Source organism: Canis lupus, chromosome 9, assembly GCF_011100685.1.
Source record: "Canis lupus familiaris isolate Mischka breed German Shepherd chromosome 9, alternate assembly UU_Cfam_GSD_1.0, whole genome shotgun sequence".
Lineage (NCBI taxonomy): Eukaryota > Metazoa > Chordata > Mammalia > Carnivora > Canidae > Canis > Canis lupus.
This window is the reverse complement of record NC_049230.1, coordinates 55,460,587-55,481,656: the sequence shown is the minus strand read 5'-3', so window position 1 is coordinate 55,481,656 and position 21,070 is coordinate 55,460,587. Positions and strand designations below refer to the sequence as shown.

At 44.2% G+C, this 21,070-nt stretch overlaps 1 protein-coding gene and 1 long non-coding RNA gene across 8 annotated transcripts in view; one reads left to right on the top strand and one right to left on the bottom strand.

Annotated features, from left to right (window-relative positions):
- SLC25A25 (solute carrier family 25 member 25) overlaps positions 1–21,070 on the top strand; it is a 35,868-nt gene that overhangs the window by 1,155 nt on the left and 13,643 nt on the right. The window contains exon 1 of one of the 7 annotated variants that reach the window (XM_038549232.1): positions 15,604–15,622. The exons of 2 other annotated variants lie outside the window; for them this stretch is intronic. Coding sequence is in view for 2 of the 5 variants with exons in the window: in XM_038549224.1 (XP_038405152.1) it covers positions 16,447–16,665 (219 nt within the window). In the remaining 3 variants the exon portion in view is untranslated. Of the gene's footprint in view, positions 1–15,603; positions 15,623–16,041; positions 16,178–16,203; positions 16,666–17,261; positions 17,281–21,070 lie in introns of those variants that run through there. 4 more of the 7 variants (XM_038549229.1, XM_038549224.1, XM_038549225.1 and 1 more) reach the window with 4 other exon arrangements.
- Positions 15,474–20,106, bottom strand: LOC119873364. The gene is made up of 2 exons (XR_005364950.1): positions 20,037–20,106; positions 15,474–16,169 (listed from the first exon to the last, which is right to left on the bottom strand). It is a non-coding gene; the product is annotated as an uncharacterized LOC119873364 (long non-coding RNA).

Sequence of the window (21,070 nt, the reverse complement as noted above, 5' to 3'; positions counted from 1 at the left end):
TCTGATTTCCAACGTGGGATAGAACTTCCGAGTACTTTACCTGGTAACCTGTTTCTCTTTTCGTTTGTTTGGTCCATTTGTACATACAACAATTAGAGAATCTCTTATAGCCAAGTATGAAAAAAATCTGATAAAACACCAGTGACTTTAAACCCATTTGTTGGTCAGGTGGGTATATCTAAGGTGTTTTTAACTTCTGGCTACAGGGTATTGGATCAACATCTAAAGTATTTAACCTGGGTGCCTGGGTGGCATAGTTGGTTAAGCGTCTGTCTTTGGCTCAGGTCATGATCCTCAAGGATCTGAGATTGAGCCTGCTGAGTCGGGAGCCTGCTTATCCTTCTCTCTCTGCCCCCCACTTGTGCTTGCTCTCTCCCCGGTGTTCTGTCTCTTAAGTAAATAAAATCTTAAAAAAAAAAAAAAATTAACCTACTTAGGATCAGCCTAGAAGACCGAGAGTAAAACTATGCAAGATAGAATTTTTGGCCAAGTCTAAGAGGCTTGGAGACAAGTTTGAGATTTTTATTTTCCCTGCATTTTTATACAATGAGCTAGATTTTTAAAATATTTTATTTAGTCAGTTGAGAAAGCACAAACGGGGAAGAATCCTCTGGAGAAGCAGATTCCCTTCTGAGCCCGGAGCAATGCAGGGCTTGTCCCAGGACTGGAGATCACAACCTGAGCCTAAAGGCAGACTCTTAGCTATCTGAGCCACCCTGGCGCCCCTAGATATTTTTCCATGCATATCTGATGAATAAGTTGCCTGGAAAGATGGGATGGCTAAACTCAGGGTCTGTGCTTTAGGAGTTTGGTGAAGTGTGAGCCTAGGTGAACCTTTCTGCTTTTGTGAACCTACCCAGGCACATTGAGGGCATCTGGCTTTATTCAATATTTGTACGTACTTTGTGCCTCAACTGTGATTCATGATACATCTGATATTAATGTTAATCCCTTTTTTTGGCCAGTAAATCTGTAAGGGAAATAAGGAGGGAGTGATCATTTTGATTTCCAGTGTTAAAACTTTAATTAACTAAAAGGAGCTTTTCCCCTTGGGGTCACATTGGCTGAAATCTTTGACTAATCTCAGTTGTGTGATGTGAAACAATTCTTTATCATTCTTTTTTTTTTTTTTTTTAAGATTTCTTATGTATTTATTCATAGAGATGCAGAGAGAGAGAGAGGCAGAGACACAGGCAGAGGGAGAAACAGGCTCCATGCAGAGAGCCTGACGTGGGACTCATCCAGGGTCTCCAGGATCATGCCCTGGGCTGCAGGCGGCAGCTAAACTTCTGTGCCACCGGGGCTGCCCCTTCTTTATCATTCTTTTGGTGTGTGGATTTAGTATGGACTCTATTTCTACAACTTTTTTGGGTTTTATATAAGTAAAATTAGTGTACAGCTTGAGAGAAATTGGGAATGATCTATTTTATTCATTTATATACAAGTTAGTCCTGTGGCAAATGGTTGAAGTATTAGAGAACCTGACTTTTTGTCAATAACTGGGCCACAGGAAGACACCCTCTCTCACGAACCCCCCCCCCCACTTCCTGTTGAAATTCTATCAGTATTAGCTACATACAGAAAAAACAGTGCTGTAGTTTTGCAGAACTAACAAAACCAAAAGAGAATGTGGGGGGCCTTCGGTTTGAAATGGGTCATCTGCTATGGGAATAGGCATTGAAAAACACAACATCACGCTTTGGTAGCTGCATCATGAGACCCAGAGGACCAGTCCTAGATGTTAGGGTTTGCGCAGGAATCCCCTGTGAGTGCTTATCAGTGTGTGGTGTGAACCCAGGCCTTGTGACCACATAAAGCCTCTGGCTAGCCTACAATGGGTCAAGTCAAGTTTTCTTTAGACATGAACCAGCAGTTTGGGTCACCTGCCTTTATTTCAGAAGAAATTGGGACGGTTGAGGAAAAATGACAAAATGGTTGTGGGCAGAGAAACTCATGGCAGCCGGCCAGGGCATGTTAACCAGAAGCCCGTCCTAGGACCGAAGAGGGGCAGAGCTTATTAAAGAAAGAAAAGAGATGACGACACCGGTAGTGACTCTGGGAGTTGAAGCTTCAGCTGGAGCTAATTATAGATTGCCTATTTAAGGCAGTTTCATGTGACCAAACGCAATCTTTGTTTTAAAACAAAATTTAAAACCTAGGGTAGAACCCAGGGAGCCAATTACAGAAAGAATGCAAGCTGTGTGACATGTAAACAGTTGTCCCCTTAGCTGCGGCTCTTGGGCCCTTACCAGACTGGTGTTTAATGCAGGTGAAGCTTCTAGAAGATGGTCGAGTTCAGAGACTTGCACATGTGCCATTGAGTTGGAACTCCACCATAACTATGAGAAGGCAGCAAGGCAGTGTTTTCACCCCATTTTACAGAGGTCTGGAAAGACAGTGAAACAACCTCAAAACTCATTTGGCCTCCTAGGAATTACACCAGAGAAGCAACTGAACTGTCTTCTGATTCCTGTTCCACTCCTCCATAACTATACCAGTTGTTTCTGAGGGACACACAGAGAGTTCCAACTCAGGCTTTGGAAAGAACTTTGAGAAAGATCCAGTTAGACCCACATCTGTTATTCCCAAAATAGATTTCAAGATTGTCTGGAGATTATCAAAGAATGAGAATCCGCCCTGCCCTAATTCTCTCCTTGACCTGAGCAGTGTACGGGAGGCAATCTCTGTTGACTTAAAATGAATGAATAGAAGATATCAGGTGGTACTGCTTAATCAGACAGTGCTGTTGAACTGTATACTTTTTAAATGATTGGCCATTTGTGGGGAAGGTATTTACCTAAATAGCCAGACTCAGGTAAGATCATCTGCAAAATAAAGAGCCTTTTTATTTAAAAAAAAGGATAGACAACACTTTGTAAAATATAATGGCCCACTTGAAAAAGAAAAATGCTATTCCACAGATTAGATTTAATTCATATATTAAACTAATTAATTGTGTTTTGTTGTGAAATTGGTTCCTAGTTTGAAGTAATTATCAAGTCAACTAGAAGGCTTTTTAAAATTAATTGATATTTGCGGAGCACCTGGGTGGCTCAATGGTTGAGCATCTGCCTTTGGCTCAGCTCATGATCCCTGGGTCCTGGGATCCAGTCCTGCATCGGGTTCCCTGCGAGGAGCCTGCTTTTCCCTCTGCCTATGTCTGTGTCTCTCTTGAATGAATAAATAAATAAAATCTTAAAAAATAAAATAAATTAATTGATATTTGGAAAGGTACAATCAGGTACCCCAATCCTAAAACCAAATGATAGTTGGGAATATACCAGAGTGGGCCTCATCTGGAGCTTCAGCTGAATGAATTCCTTTGATGCTCGAAGAGTCATTAATTGTTGAAGCCTCACAGAGACCACCAGGGATTGAGAGAAACAAAAACTTTTGCTACTATTCATTTCCAGTCCTACTGAGCACACCTCCAGGATGAATCTAATGAACAAAACTGTATAGGACCAGTCTCATTAAACTAAGGCCGGGCAGACTTTTCATGTATAGCCATTTCTTATATGAATTTGGCAGAATCAAAGAATTTATTTATTTATTTATTTATTTATTTATTTATTTTTTAAAGATTTATTTATTTATTCAGAGAGAGAGAGAGAAGCAGAGACATAGGCAGAGGGGGAAGCAGGCTCCATGCAGGCAGCCCGACGTGGGACTCGATCCAGGGTCCCCAGGATCATGCCCTGGGCTGCAGGCGGCGCTAAACCGCTGTGCCACCAGGACTGCCCAGAATCAAAGAATTTAGTCTTGAAAGGGTCACTGGTCACCATAGGCCAGCTTCACACCTAGTGTGGGGAGCTTTCATGTCAGACAGTCTGCTTATATCCGTAGATGCTACCCAAGTGATCCAAAGGCTCTCTAAGTATCTGAAAACAGCTGTCTATAAAATAATTTCTGCTGCTGCCCAAAACAGGGTTCATCATGCATTGCTCACATGATATGCTGTCCATACCTTTTGGGGTCCCTCATCTGAGGCAGGATATGCTAGGAGGACAGTCTTCCCTTGGAAATATGCTAAGTCAAAGAAGCCAGTCACAAAGAGCATGTATTACACGACCCATTTATATGGAAGTCCAGAATAGGAAAAGCTAAAGAGACAAAGTAGACTAGTGGTTGCCTAAACCTGGGAGGGGAGAGGTAGAGATAAGGTGATAACTAAAGGGTTAGGGGTTCTTTGGAGGTGAGAAGATGTTCTACACTGGACTATGGTGATGATCGCACAGATCTGTGAAAAACCATCGAATTGTATAAAGGGGTGATTTGTAGGGTGCGTGGGGTTTTATCTCAGTAAAACTGTTTTCAGAAACCCAGTACAGGGGCACCTGGTTAGCTCAGTTGGAAGAGCATGTGACTCTTGATCTTGGGCTCATAAGTTTGAGCCCCACACTGGATATAGAGATTACTTAAATAAACTTAAAAACAACAACAGCAATGACAATAAAAGATCCTGTACCCAGTACAGGATCTGTGGTATAAATCTGGATTCAAATACTATTTCTGCTGCTTGCCAGCCATGTGACCTTGAGCATGTTACTCAACCTCTCCACACCTCAGTCTCCTTATTAGAAACATGGCATTATGAATACCTGCTTCGTAAGGTGGTTGTGAGATTAAATTAGACAAAGTATGTAAAGAGCCTGGCACAGCGTCTTGACATCTAGGTATTTGGCACAAAGTGGCTTTTTGGCACACAGAGTCTTTGAAAATGAGATGCCCAGAATTGGTTTTTCCCAGGTGGCTTAGGTGAAGAAGGAAGAACATCTGGTGGATGGACCTCAGTAATAAAGTTTGTGTAGCACCCGGGTGGTGTGGTCTGGGAGGGCCAGCAGTTTGGGAGGACAGGTGTGGGCTGTGGAAAGTTTGGGCCCTACAGACATTAGGAAGATAGAAACAAACCCTGCTAGCAGGAAATCTCTAAAAAGTTACCGAAGGGGTAGAGTCAATCTACACTGAAGGATGTCTTTGGCTCAGGGCACCTGGGCGGCTCAGATGGTTAATTGTCCAGACTCTTGATTTTAGCTCAAGTCGTGATCCTCAGGGTCCTGAGATCCAGCCCCCAGGTGGGCTCTGTGCTCCAGCGAGGAGTCCACTTGTTCCTCTCCCTCTGCACCTCCCCTCATTCTCTTTCTTTCTCTCTAAAACAAATAAATAAAATCTTAATTAAAAAAAAAAAAAAAAAGGATGTCTTTGGCCCAAATGTTTCCCTGGACAGAACTGGGTGCTTTTGGGCTCTCACAAGCCTGTTGCCTATTTTCATGAACCATGGATGGCCTTTTCTCAGATTGGAAGTTTACTTGGAAGTTGTGAAAATGGAAGCTTCAAGTGGAGCTGACTTCAAACCTTCAGAGATGAGCTCACCAGCCTTGTTATTTTGCAGAAGCGGGACTGGGGCATAGAAGTCAGGCTGGTTGGAGGCAAAGGCAGTAGCAGAGCCCAGGATTCTGACTGCCGTTTAGTTCAGCAAACCCTGCCTCCTTGCTTCTACAGCTGCAGATACTTCACCAGCCCCGAAGACTTTGCAACTTTTATTTTCACAGTTTATGACAGTGACCAACCATGTAAAAGACCAGCTCAGCATTGCAGGACCCCGATGGTGCTCAGGAAGCAGTGACTAAAATGATATGGTATGGTCTTCCTAAATACGGAATAGAAAAGACTCAACACAATACCTAAAGAAAACCAAACAAGAAGTTTGGTGCACCTTTCTTTAAATAAATGAATAACAAAGGTAGAGCCCAAGGAGCTTCTTATCTGCTTTACACTGTGGGCCAGGAAGCTTGAAAGGGAGGTGAGTCATGACTCATTTTCTAGGGCCAAAGGGGAAACGAGATGGTGGCTGTCCCTGTTCCTGGTATTGCTCTGTGAAGTCTTTCAGGCTGTTCTGGTCAACCCCTGGCCTTGTACCTTCTCTCCAACCCTCCCCCCTTGGCTGGAGTCTGCCGTGACTCTTCTTACCAAAACACAAAACCACCTATATTGTGTGGGAAAACTCAAAAACCATTGAAAGCCAGTGGTGAATAGGAGGGGCCGGCAGAGGAGGGTTTAGAATGAGCACAAGCTGTGAAATCTTGGCCCTAGGCGTGACACAACTAAATAGTCGGTTAAAACCAGCCAGCCACAGCACCCACCTCATTCATCTGTTGCCCCCCCACCTCCTTCATGCGCAAAATGCTTGTCGCTTTTGGTTATTACTGCAAGCTGAGTCTGAATCCATATGATGTTAGAATGCAAAAGTTTTCCAAGGTTTGTCCAGTTCAGTCTCCCCACTTGGCAGCCCAGAGAGGCTAAAACGACTTGTCCAGGGACCTGCAGACTCACTAGGGGGAGTAAGGTAAGGTCCCTGGAGCACCCCTTAGCGATGCATTTGTGGATACGGCTATTCTTTTTTTCATCACATCAGGGGTGTATTCTTTTGCTAGAGTCTTTTCTAAAAGATTAAAATCTGTATAAGAAGTAAAGATGGCATCTAATAAATCTATAGCTAAAAAGATAGAAACCATGATGCTTACACGGAATTCTCAAGTCTGCCCTTCGCACCCCAACGGGATCTCTGGTGCGTGTTTGCTGAAGGCAGTGGTTGGGTGGGTTTCACACTCTTTCCCTGGCTGTTCCCTGCAGTCCGCTCAGTACAGAACAAGCAGCTGGGGAAAATGATTTTTTGCACTGTTCATTTGATCTCAGTTTTAGACTGTAATCCTGAAATCAGTTTTCTTTTTTTTTTTTTTTAAAGATTTTATTTATTTACTCATGAGACACATAGAGAGAGAGAGTGAGTCAGAGACATAGGCTGAGGGAGAAGCAGGCTCTGTGTGGAAGCCCGATGTGGGACTTGATCCCAGACCCCGGGATCACGCCCTGAGCTAAAGGCTCAACCACTGAGCCACCCAGGTGCCCCCTGAGATCAACACTTAGTGTTGCTTTAATAATAAATCTGCTGGTTTGCCTTTTTGAGGTGGAGAAGGGAAAGTGTGAATAAGGGTAAGTTGGCTGCAGAATTAGGATCAATGTATGACAGTGGGTGTGGCTCCCACTGAGCCAATTTTGGATTGGTTGAGAAATTTCTGATCATTTTAACTGATGGAGTTTTTTTTTTTTTTTTAAGATTTTATTTATTTATTCATAGAGACAGAGAGAGAGAGAGGCAGAGACACAAGCAGAGGGAGAAGTAGGCATCACACAGAGAGCCTGACGTGGGACTCGATCCAGGGTCTCCAGGATCACACCCTGGGCTGCAGGCGGTGCTAAACTGCTGCACCACCGGGGCTGCCCTGATGGAGTTTTTACCTGCTGGCCTCAATACCTCATTCTCCCCTCCCCCTTAACATTTGGCACACATCTGATTTGAAGGAGAATCCTGCTCTTCTAAGAGCACACACACAAAATCATGCATGTTTCTACATGGCGTAGTGCCTAACTTACGTGTCACATCTCAAAATTCTACACATCCCAATTCTAAATTGGGTTAATTTTATATGTCCCTAACTTTCTTTTAGAGAAAAGGAAAAGACATCTTAGTAGGCATTGACCTTGAACCTTGGTGGGGACTGGCTGTTCACCAGGAGTTGACAGAAGCCCTCCCAAGAGTTTTCTCCAAAGTGCACTTCTCTTTCCCACAGTCAAAGGAGTTTCCTTCAGGGACTTTTTGCCAAAGCTAGATTTTTTTTAGTTCTGTTTCCTAAAATGGAAATAAACTAGGGGATTTCACCTTCTTCATTGCAGAATCGTCATCTTCGATGCCTTGGTTTCATTGGTGCCAACTGGTGTGCCTCGCTTTGTCTCCTTGCCTCCATATAACCTACTTGGCCAAGCCAGACCTCATTTCAAAGCAAATCAGTGTGGCTTTCTGTCAAAGTCTGGCTTAATTTTTCAGTTAAAAAAAAAAAAGTGTTGGGGCGCTTGGGTGGCTTCGTGGGCTAAGCATCCAACTCTTGGTTTCAGCTTTGATCTTTTTTTTTTTTTTAAGATTTTATTTAGGGGGATCCCTGGGTGGCACAGCGGTTTGGCGCCTGCCTTTGGCCCAGGGCGCGATCCTGGAGACCCGGGATCGAATCCCACATCAGGCTCCCGGTGCATGGAGCCTGCTTCTCCCTCTGCCTGTGTCTCTGCCTCTCTCTCTGTCTATGTCTATCATAAATAAATAAATCTTAAAAAAAAAAAATGCAAATGGGAAGTTTAAAAAAAAAGATTTATTCATTCATCATTTTTTAAAGATTTTATTTATTCATTCATTCATTCATTCATTCATTTATTTATTCATTCAGAGAGAGAGAGAGGCAGAGACACAGGCAGAGGGAGAAGCAGGCTCCATGCAGGGAGCCCGACGTGGGACTTGATCCCTGGTCTCCAGGATCACACCCTGGGCTGCAGGCGGCGCTAAACTGCTGCACCACCGGGGCTGCCCTTGGTTTCAGCTTTGGCTCAGGTCATGATCTCAGGGCTGTGGGATTGAGTCCTGCATTGGGCTCTGTCCTCAGCTTGGAATCCACTTGAGGTTCCCTTTCTCTCTCAATCTCATAAATAAATAAAATCTAAAAAAAAGTGTTAATAGTCTTCCCTCTGACTACAGCTCTTCTGAATGGTAATAATTCTCAGATAGGTCATAGGTAGTTAAACTGGTAGACATGAGACATGAAACATTGCCTTGGAGTCAGTCATGGGAAATCTCTCTGCCGTGTTATGAGACTCCTCAGGAATCTCCAGTTTTCCTTTTGTTGGCTGCTCCAGGGCTTTTGCACCCCGGGCAATTCCTCAGGAGAATTTGGAATGGGCTCCTGCTGGGCAGCCATTCCATTAGAGTCTTGTTTTATCCAGCAAGTCTGTTTCCTGGCTTCTTGCGAGAGTGGGTAACTTCTGGTGGTTAGCCTTGTTAACCAGGTTCTGTTGATGCATACAAGCAACAGCTACTGGAGGGTTACACTTGCCAGCCTGGTGTCTGGCTACCGGCGGCCTCTTATACCCGAGGAAGTAGAATTATATTATAGGAATTGCTTGTAACCCAAAAGAAGTTTAATGGTTCTCCAGAAAACCACTGGTTTCAGTGATGATGTGATATAAGAAAAAGAGAGGTACTGCATTAACCCACAAGGGAATCAAAGATAAAAAAGAAGGTGCTTCAAAATAACAATATTGACAAAGTATGAGCAAGTTTTCACTGATCTGGGTCTTCAGTGCAGATTTTAAGATAAGGCTTGGTCACTCCCTTGCCTCGATTATTTCCTTTCTTCTGCTCAGTCTGGGTTTACTTTGTTCTTTTCTATTTTCTTGAAGGGGAAGGGGAAGTTGAGGGCATTGCTTGGAGGCCTTTCTTTTCTAATATGGGCTTTCCCTTCTAAGTATTGCTTTGGCTGTGTCCCACAACTTCTCATGTGTTCTGCTTTCACACCATTCAAAATACTTCTCTAATTTCTCTTTTGATTTCTTCTTTGACACGTGGATCATTTAGAGTTGGGTTATTTAGTTTCCAAACATATAGGTATTTTCCAGGTATCTTTCTATCATTGATTTCTAATTTAATTGCATTGTGGTCAAAGAACGTACTCTGTACAAGTTGAATCCTTTTAAATTTAGTGAGACTGGTTTTGTGAGCCAGAATCTGTTATGTGTGTACTTGGAGAGAATATGTATTCTAGTCTTAATGTAGAGAGTGCTTTAGAAGTGCCAGTTAGGTCAAGGTGATAATGTTGCCCAAGTCTTCTGTGTCCTTATTGGTTTTCTGTCTTCTTGTTCTACCAGTTATTCAAAGAAGGATGTTAAGATCTCTGACTATAATTTTGTCTCCTTTTCCATGAAGTTTTGTTGGTTTTGCTTCATGTATTTTTGAGGCTCTATAATGTGCTACAAAAACATGTGTTTCTTATAGGTAACATAGGCTAGATCTTGCCTGTTTAATCCAATCTAACATTCTCTACCTTTTAAATGGGATGTTTAGACTACCTGTACCTACTGTTACTGATATGGTTTGGTTTGAATCTACCATCTTGCTATTTGGTTTTTTTTTTTTTTACTATTTGTCTTCTGTGTGTGTCATCTATTCTTCCCTTTCTTTCTGCCTTCTTTTGGGTCAATTGAGTATGATCTGTGATTCCATTTTGTCTCTTTTGTTGGCTTATGAGCCAACTCTCTCTCTTATGGTAGCTTTAGAGATTATAATATACATGCAACTTTAACTTATCACAGCCTACTTTAACTGGTACTATATTAAATAGTTTAAGAATCTTAGTATACAGTTGACCCCTGAACAACATGAGCTTGAATTGTGCAGGTCCACTTCTCTATGTGGATTTCTTGGGGGAAAAAAATACAGGGGCGCCTGGGTGGCCCAGTTGGTTAAGCGTCTTTTTTTTTGGTTCAGGTCACGATCTAGGTCCTGGGATCAAGCCCCACATCGGGCTCCCTGCTCTGCAAGGAGTTTGCTTCTCCTTCTCTCTGCTCATGCTCTCTCTCTCTCTGTCTCTCTCAAATAAATAAAATCATTTATTTATTTAAGATTTTATTTATTGGGATCCCAGGGTGGCTCAGCGGTTTGGCGCCTGCCTTCAGCCCAGGGTGTGATCCTGGAGCCCCGGGATCAAGTCCCACATCGGGCTCCCTGCATGAAGCCTGCTTCTCCCTCTGCCTGTGTCTCTGCCATTCTCTCTGTGTCTCTCATGAATAAATAAAATCTTAAAAAAAAAAAAAGATTTTATTTATTTATTTATGAGAGACACACAGAGAGAGTCAAAGATATAGGCAGAGGGAGAAGCAGGCTTCCCACAGGGAGAGCCTGATGCAGGTCTCGATCCCAGGACCCTGGGATCACAACCTGAGCCAAAAGCAGATGAACATAGAAAATATATGTTAATCGACTATTGATGTTATCATTAAGGCTTCTGGTCAACAGTAGGCTATTAAGTTTTGAGAGAATCAAAAGTGGATTTTTGACTGTTCAGGGATTGATGCCTCAACCTTCTGCATTGTTTAAGGACCAAATGTACTTTTGTTTCTATTCTCCCAGCTTTTGTACTGTGGTTCTCATACATTTTTATTTCTACATATGTCATAAACCCACAATACATTGTTTTACTTTCACTTTGGTACTATCTTTTAAGGACGCCTGGGTGACTCAGTGGGTTAAGTGTCTCCCTTTGGCTCAGATTATGATCCTGGGGTCCTGGGATCAAAGAGATTTGAATAACAAAGAAAGAATCCTTTATATTTTCCTACACAGTTACCATTTCTGGTGCTCATCATTCCTTTGTATAAATCTAGATTTTCCTTCTACTTGAATAACTCCTTTAGCATGTCATGTAATGCAAATCTACTGGTGATAAGTTCTTTCAGCTTTCATAAGCCTGAAAGTTTTTATTTTTCCTTCCTTGTGGAAGGTGTTTTTCTAAGTTAACAGTTTCTGATGGGAAGTACCCCGTCATTCTTATCTTTGTTCCACTGTATGTTTGGGTCTTTTTTCTCTATCAGATTTTAAGATATTCCACTTTATCACTGGTTTTCAGAAATTTAATTTGATAGGTTTGAGTGTAGTTTGTTTTATATTTCTTATGTTGAGGGTTTGTTACGTTTCTTGGATCTGTAGATTTGTAGTATTCAATGAATTTGTTGAATTTGTTGGGGGTAGAAATCTAGTCATTATTTCTTTAAATGTTCTGTCCCTACCCTCATGAACTCCAGTTCATATTAGCATGTTAGTGGTTGTCCCACCCAGGTGGCCTGCTGAGCCACCCAAGCCTCCCTCTGGGTCAGTTTCAACTGATTTCTCATTATGGGTCATTTCCTGCTTCTTTGCATTCCTGTTTTTTGTTTTTTTTTTTTAATTGGATTTTATCTTGCTGGGTGCTAGATATTCTCATAGTCCTACAAATATTCTTTTTATTTTTTATTTAAGAGAGGGAGAGCAATCATGAAGAGAAAGAGAGTGCACATGTGTATAAACACCAGCAGAGGGATCCCTGGGTGGCGCAGCGGTTTGGCGCCTGCCTTTGGCCCAGGGCGCGATCCTGGAGACCCGGGATCGAATCCCACGTCGGGCTCCCGGTGCATGGAGCCTGCTTCTCCCTCTGCCTGTGTCTCTGCCTCTCTCTCTCTCTCTGTGACTATCATAAATAAATAAAAATTAAAAAAAAAATAAACACCAGCAGAGGGAGAAGGAGAAGCAGATACCCCACTGATCTGGGAGCTAGACATGCACATGGGGCTCCATCCCAGGACCCTGGGATCATGACCTGAGCCGAAGGCAGGTGCTTAACTGACTGAGCCACTCAGGCACTCCTCCTATGAATATTCTTGAGCTTTATTCTAGGATGCAGTTATTTGGAAACTATTTGACCCTACAGGGCTTGCTGTTTAAAGCTTTATTTTTGGGTTGCCTGGATGGCTCACCTGTTGAGCATCTGCCTTTGGCTCAGGGAGTGATCCTGGAGTCCCGGGATCAAGTCCCACATCGGGCTCCCTGCATGGAGCCTGCTTCTCCCTCTGCCTGTGTCTCTGCCTCTCTCTGTATGTGTCTCTCATGAATAAATAAATAAAATCTTTAAAAATAATAAAAATAAGCTTAAAGCTTTATTCTTGGTGCCAGAATAACATTTAGCGTAGGGCCACTTTTGCCCCACTACTAGGCAAAGTACTCTGCATACCCTTCCTGAACCTCCCTATTTTTTTATTATTTTTTTTAAGGTTTTATTTATTCATGAGAGACACAGAGAGAGAGGCAGAGACACAGGCAGAGAGAGAAGCAGACTCCCTACAAGGAGCCTGATTTGGGACTCTATCTCAGGATCCTATAATCAGGACCTGAGCCAAAGGCAGATGCTCAACCACTGAGCCACCCAGGCAGGCATCCCTGAACCTCCCTATATTATGAGGTTTTCCACTAGCTGGTGGAAACAGGATGCCTTTGATGGTTCTTTTCCCACCCTCAGGCAGTTTCCTTGTATGCAAGCATCATGACTCTAGGGGGCCCTCAGCAGCTCCCCAGAGCTTGCTATCTATTCAGTTCCTTCCTCCCTGATATTTGTTCCTCCTCTGGCTCCTTGGCCTCCCTGATCCTCCAGATCCCTGCCTTCAGCATGGGGAGACTGCTGGGCTCTGCCTGGGTACTCACTTCCTAGACTGTAGCCTGGAAACTGCAGCCAGGAATCTGGGGCGGTTGCAGGGCTTGTCTCATTTGCATGGATCTCTCAGGAGTCACTGTATTTTGTTGCTTATGGGCTAAAAGGTGAATCAGTCCCTGTTATTCCATCTTGGCTGGAAACCCCTAAGTTTTTACTCAGTTCTGTGGAGTGGAAGAGTCCATTAAATGAAATGCTAGTAATCTACTACATTAGAGATTTCTCTTGTGTTTGCAGATGGGAGTCCATAACACTGCCATGTGCAATTCACCAGACCTTCAGTGCCTAAAAACAAGATCCATCTTCAAAGGATTACTTGTATAGGATTTTGGACTCTGGGCTGACTCTTCTTTGCTATTAAAACTACTTAATTCCATGAACTCACAGTCATTTTCTAGATGATAATGAAATAGCTGGTATGGGGGTGCCTAGTTGGCTCAGTTGGTAGAGCACGTGACTCTTGATCTCTGGGTTGTGAGTTCAAGCCCCATTTGGGTATAGACATTACTTAAAATTTTTTTTTATTATTTATTTATTTATTTGAGAGAGAGAGAGAGCATGAGTGGCTGGGACAGAGGAAAGGGAGAGAGAATCTTTTTTTTTAATTAATTAATTTATTTATTTATGATAGTCACAGAGAGAGAGAGAGAGGCAGAGACACAGGCAGAGGGAGAAGCAGGCTCCATGCACCGGGAGCCCGATGTGGGATTCGATCCCGGGTTTCCAGGATCGCGCCCTGGGTCAAAGGCAGGCGCCAAACCCAGGGATCCCTAAAATGTTTTAAAAAATAAAAGAGCTAGCATGTACTGTTTTTTTAAAAAGGTTTATTTATTTATTTTAGGGAGGGGAGGGGCAGAGGGAGAGAGTCTTCCAGCAGACTCCCCACTGAACATGGAGCCATGCTTGATCCCACAACCCATGAGACCATGATCTGAGCCAAAACCACAAGTCAGACACTCAACTGACTGAGCCACCCCGGAGCCCCTAGTATGTACTGTTGTAAGAGCTTTATGTATCTTATCTAATTTAGTTTTTGACCAATTCTATGAAGTAACAATACAGTTCTTTTACTATGCCCATTTTGCACATACAGATACTAAAGTACAGAGAACTAAAGTAACTGCCCAAGATCATTCACACTACCAGTAAGGGATGGCCAGGATTTAAACCTGGGATCTTTTAAGTAATTGTATGTATGTACATATGTATGCTTACCTGGTCATAAAAGGCGTATGATTCAGTTTCACAAGATCTAAGGCTATTCATTAAAAAGAAATCTCCTACCTGCCTTTCTCCCCTCAAGCCCCCAAGTGCCCTAAACCATCTCTTCTATTTTTAGTGTGTCTTTCCAGAGTTACTAGTCACATGTACGCTGAAATGTAATGGCAGTATATCATCTCTTTTCTTCTGTATCTTGCTTTTCTCATTTCAAAAGATAATTTTAGGGACGCCTGGGTGGCTCAGCGGTGGCTCGGGGCATGATCCCACGGACCTGGGACATTAGGTTCCCTGCATGGAGCCTGCTTCTCTTTCTGCCTTTGTCTCTGCGTCTCTCTGTGTCTCTCATGAATAAATAAATAAAATTTTAAAATAAAAATAAAAAGATAAAAAAAAAATAAAATAAAAAGATACCTTCAAGTCATTCCTAACAGTAGGTAGAGATACCTTATTCTTTTTTTTTTTTTTAAGATTTATTTATTTATTTATTCAGAGAGAGGCAGAGACACAGGCAGAGGGAGAAGCAGGCTCCATGCAGGGAGCCCGATGTGGGACTCGATCCCAGGTCTCCAGGATCCCGCCCTGGGCCGAAGGCAGACGCTCAACCGCTGAGCCACCCAGGCGTCCCTCATACTTGTGGTTTTATTTTATTTTATTTTATTTTATTTTATTTTATTTTATTTTATTTATTATTATCATTTTTTTTATTAAGATTTATTTAGCTGAGCAAGGAGCCTGTTGCCGGGCCCTATCTCATGACTCTGAGATCACCGTGAATATAGAAACCAAGAGTCAGACGTTCAACCGACTCTGCCACCCAGGTGCCCCCCATATTTGTGTTTTTAAAATAATGATTGTGGGATCCCTGGGTGGCGCAGCGGTTTGGCGCCTGCCTTTGGCCCAGGGCACAATCCTGGAGACCCGGGATCGAATCCCACGTCGGGCTCCTGGTGCATGGAGCCTGCTTCTCCCTCTGCCTGTGTCTCTGCCTCTCTCTCTCTCTGTGTGACTATCATAAATAAATTTTAAAAAATTTAAAAAAAATAAATAAATAAAATAATGATTGTGAACACCATATCAAACGGTGACTTTTGGAAGGATATTGGTCACTGCAGCTAGCAAATTAAGAAACAGATAACCAAAGATTAATTCCCTTTTATTCATCATCATAGACGCAATCCCAGTCTGCAGACTTCATCTGTGCTGGTTGTGGGTACTACCGGTAGAAACATGAGTGACTTGGTTCCTGTCCCCAAGCAGCTCATGGCGTAGAGGAAGACACGGGGAGAGTAAGTAGCCGGTATGGCGGGTATTGTTTTCCGCTCCGTTGGAGAGAATGGGATAAGGGAGCAAAGAAAAATGTTGCTAGATGTGTTAGGAAGTGTTGCCAGGGCCTGTCGATCATGTTAACCTTGATGGTGAATGTCGTCCCGGAAACGAGCAGGCGGGGAGAAGGAAGTTGGGGTCCTGCGGGCGGGCGCCAGCACAGGGAGGACTCTGCGAGGTGGGAGGCTCGCTCGGAGCCTGGAGCTCGCCATCAGCACCTCCCTGCAGAGCTGCCGGCCGCATGCATGCAGGGAATCGGCCGCCTGTGATTGGAGGAGCGCTGCCGGTTGGGATAATGAACTGGGTAGTGTCGGCAGAGGTGATTGGCCGCGCCCTGCTGCAGTGAGAATGCGGTAGGGGTACTCTGGTCCTCGCTAGTGTGATGATCATTAGTGGAGCGAGGACTGCTGAATATTTGGGAGCTCCAAGTTGCTTCTGCCGCCAGGAGAGATCAGCCGGGGTATTGCTTTTTCCTTTTTGAAAAAAGCCACACAATTGATCACCGTCCACCTGCAAAAGTGAGTTTTTATTGAAGAAGCTCCAGCTGCTCTCATTGCCAGCAACCCAGCGGCGGCGCTGAGAGTGAGCTACTTCTCTGGTCAGGCAGGACAGCAGTGCTAGCAAATTTGAAAAAGCAGGAAACAGCCACTGCATGCAGAGCGTCCAGCCTTACAACTCCCCAGGCTAGTCTTCCAAGCAACCGTGTAGCCAGAGATCCTTGGTATTGTGGTCACATCCCTCCTCAAAAGTGAACAGTCACCATCCGCGACATTGAGAGGAAGCCGTGATGTTGCAGATGCTGTGGCATTTTCTGTCTAGCCTTCTCCCTAGGGCTGGGTGCCAAGGCTCCAGAGAGGGGAAGGATAATGAAGTCACAGGCACCCTGGCTCCAGCTCGGGGAGACCAGATGTCAAGCTTTTTGGGGAAACAGGACGGAAAGGCTGAGGCCACGGAAAAGAGACCCACCATTTTGCTGGTGGTCGGACCTGCAGAGCATTTTCCTAAGGTAATGGCAACCTCAAGAAGACCTCCTACTCTAGGGGCTGGTCTAGGATCGGTTTCCTGGAAAAAAACTGGAGTGTGGGGAGGAAGCAAGGACTTAGAAATCAATCAGTTTGGTATTGGAGGCTGGGGAGAATATTAGACAATGAAGAAGCCCAAGTCTTCAGTCTAGAATCTTCCTGTGGCCACAGTAAGAGCTTTATCAGCCTGCCATGACTGCTTCAGTGTGGCGATTTGGGGAAGGAAGGTTGAAGGCAATAGAGGATTTACCTTAGGATTTTTCTGTTTGGCCCCAGAAAGCCATTTGAAAGGAAGAGACAAACTATTACAGTGTGTCTTATGTCTTAGCCTGTCTGAACAATGCAGGGAGGATCTTCAAAGTTGAACCCAACTGCCTGGAGCTGGGGAGGGCCAGCCTGTCCTGCATCCCTAAGGTCAGACCCCTTGCCTTGGGTCTGCAAGGAAGGGAGTGGGAGGAGGAGTCGGTGGAAAGGCTGGAATCTCAAGGTACTGAGGCCGGTGCCCCTCGAGGGTCTGCGGGTCTGCTGAGTGCCAGAGCCTTCCATTCATCTCATGCTCTGAGTGTGGGTTATCTCAGATCATCTTCACAAAAGCCAAGGTAAGTGGTAGCACCCCCATTTCATGGATGAGAGAACAGGTGCAGAAAGGTTGAGTCATTTGCCCAGGATTAAACAGTTATGGGGAGTAGAGATGAGATTTCACCTGAATCTGTGTGGAACTTTGGCCCTGTACTTGGCCTCACTACCCTTAAGCAATTTTAATATACGGTTGTGTTCTCAGGATTAGAACAGAAAGCGCAGTTCGCCTGGGATTTCTCCTGCCAGCACTAGGGGCAACCTTGCTGACCTCCTGAGTTTTGGTTATTTTGAATCTGTTCTCATTTGTCATGATAAAAATCAACTAGAAGAGGGAAAGAGGTTCTGCCCCATGTCTGGCACATTGTAGATTACCCCAGAAATGTTGCTTGAATTGAATTGCTACATCAAATAATTCAGTGTTCCATTTTCCTTGGCTGAGTGGGAGGTACTCTTGATGCCAACAGCTTCTGTGGGCATTTAGGCGTGAGCTTGGCAGAGAAGCCTCAGTTCCCCCTGGGCTCGTCCTGGTCGGCAAGGATCTCAGAGTCTGTGTTCGCCTGAGGTGTGCTTCGAGCCCTGTCACTTTCTATCTTTCTGTCATCTTGGGGTGAGCTCAGAAATGGCAATGGCACTCTCCTTTGTGAGCTTTTTTATTTCCAGATCTGTTGGCCTTATGGGCAAGGGATCAAGGGATTGGCTGGCTCCCTTTTAAATTCACCTGCTTTGGACTTTAATCATTAAACTGCACCATTTGGGAATCCCTGGGTGGCTCAGGGGTTTAGCGCCTGCCTTTGGCCCAGGGCGTGGTCCTGGAGTCCCAGGATCGAGTCCCACATCGGGCTCCCTGTGTGGAGCCTGCTTCTCCCTCTGCCTCTTTCTGTGTCTCTCGTGAATAAATAAAATTAAAAAATAAGTAAATAAATAAAATAAATAAACTGAACCATTTTCCAAACTCATCCCGTCACCTCTCGCCAGCCTTCCTCCCCCCCGCTCCTCCCCAGGGTGTCCTGGCATCAGGACTTCATGTTCTGAACAGCTTCACTCCTGGCCTGCCAGTCAGGGGCCATGGGGCTGAGACGGAGACCCAGACCTTTCACTAACCCACTCTCCCCAGGAAAGAGAGATGTGGATCAGCTGGCAGGGGGTGGGGGCGGGGACAGCCCCAGGAGAGAGACAGATCAGCCTCTTTGGTTTGAAGCAAGAGAACAAGCACACCTGGGCAGTGTGGACTCTTTAAAAGCCGACAAACTGGGACCTGGGAATAGCAGGAGCATTTCTGTGGATCAACTGACAGTTGGAAGAGCATGTTTCTACAGAGCGTGGCCTCGCCCACCAGCTCCAGTGACTTCGAAAGGTGGGGTCTGGGGTTTGTGATCACTGGCCGAGGGGACCTACCTCACTGACTGTCTCCCTGAGAAGACTGCAGAAACCTTATAGACACGTTGCCCCCTGGTCCTTAGCTCCTCAGTTCCCCAGCCGCACTACTTTGTTTTGCTCTCACTTCCTCCGTTGAAATATGTCTGCCAGGGAGTCAGGTTCCTGCAGGCTTTTTTATTCTAGGAACTGTTCCAGTTCTCCCCTTTATCTTTGTCTTACAGTTAATCTGCAGTTGGAGAAGAAAGCCATTAGTGTGGAGTGGGAGGTGCCCTCAGCAGCATTCAAGCTTGCAAATCCCAAGGGGCCGTCTTCTCAGAAGCTCAGAGAATTTTGCTCATTGTGTGTCTAATTGGCAAGTGTAGGCAGGTTTCATTGGAAACCTGCTACACTGGGCTGTCATGGCAACCTGATCATCAAATGACACTCTGGCCACAGCAGCAAATGAGGTTCGAGAGCCGTATGGGTGGGTGCGGCTAGAAGAGCCGGATGCTGGCAGGGCTTCTTCGCATATTAATATTTTTGGCTTGGTCTGAGTCATTGCAGAGGAGGGGGGAGATACCTTATGACCTAATGCTACAGTCCCGAAGGTACTCTACCTGCCCTGTTCTTACTCAAGGTATTCAGCACTTAACAGGAAGTGCCTGTCCTGGGGCATGAACCAGAGTGGTAGAACCAGGGACAACTTGTGGTATTGGCAGATTTGAGGGGGACAAGATGCTGAGATGCTCAGGAGAGGAACTTCTACATTACGGATGAAATGCAACCTGATAACCATTAGATCCTCAGGGATCTGGAGTTGCTGTCATTGGTTTTGTGTGCTGGTTGTTACAGGAATGGACATCAGAAGAGACCAGCGAAAGTAGATCTGGGTCACAAAATCAGAATAAGTAAAAAGAGCAGAAAAGAATGGTACACAACAGGACAAGGAGAGGGACAACACGTGACGCCATGCACTGGTGTGAATCGTGAGGAACTGAACACAACCTTGATTTAATCTTTCCTATTTTATTTCTCCTGTGCGCTTTCAGAAGCTGTAACCCACATCAGCTTTTGTGTCATTTCTTAGCTAAGCCTAAGCCTGAACTTGCTCAGGTCACACCTTTCCCACACACCTGCCACCTTTTAATATGAAGTATGGCTTACTGTAATTCTCAGTATCAGGCATATGGGCTTTTTTGGAAACTGAATTCTAAAATATTTTTGGCAGTGTCAGGTTTGGGTGCCGTCTTATGTGGATGTAACAAGAGCTGGGTCCTGGGCGAGGCTCAGCCCTGCTGCAAACAGGCACTGGGCTTGGGCAAACCAGGTCACCTCTCCTAAGTCCTTTTGCTCATCTCGGAGATTAAGGGGCAACCCCAGGAGCCCCTGCTGTCTATAACCCCAGGGATACAGCACTTACCATGGATCCCAGGTGCCTAGAGATTGGTTCACTTGGGCAGAATTTCCAGTTTCTGTTTGAAAGGTCTGCATGACCTATGAGACTCAGGAGGAGTGGTTTAAATAAATAAGCAAATAGCAATTCACATTTGCCCAATGAAGACATTCTGTTAGATTCCATCACAGTTGCACAATAAAAATAAGTTTGAACCTTTAGAATTAACGTTGGAATGGAATTAGCGTTAGCATTGTAAAATAACATTTGATTGCACATGCAGAGCTTGTCAGAGGACATTTCCTGACCCCATGATGCCATTGGTCTGTGGAGTAATGAGCTTTGTTATAATCAGGATTTCACCTTGTTCCCCCCCCCCCCCCCCCCCGGAAAACAGTTGCTCTTATCTGATAATACTTTATAAAGTTTTCCCCAAAGTATAGAATATAGGTTTTACTTTTATTTGTTATTATCTACTCTTCTTACATTTGTTCTATAAATGGTTCAGAAAACTCAATAGTACACAAAGAAAAATTCAGTGGTACAGTTACCATAATTATTTGAAAAATAGTTTATTAGGAAATGAACATCTCCAAGTTGAACAACTTATTTTTTTCAGTCAAAATATTTGTCCTATTGTATTGGAATGACTGCAGTCATCACTGAAATGAGATATTTCAACATTTCTAACTTATTTTTGTTTCAGAGGCAAACATGAATAATTTAACAAAGGAAGATCACCATTTCAAAATTTAGCTAGGTACTCTCTCTACCCAACATGTGGCTCGAATTAACGACCCCGAGATCAAGAGTCGCATGCTCTACCCACTGAGCCAGCCAGGTGCCCTTATAAATGTGAACCTCCTTTAAAATAAAAATAGTATGTGATCCTCTTGAGGTGGATAAAATACCCTGACAACTGCAGACGCTCAGAACACACTTTAAGTCTTCATCAAGAGTGGTCATGTTTGTTTCCTGGAGTCTTAAAGGGCTGCCACTGGCTTCACTCATTCAGAAGCTGTTTGTATCAGCACCCTCCATGACCCAAGTCAAGATACAAA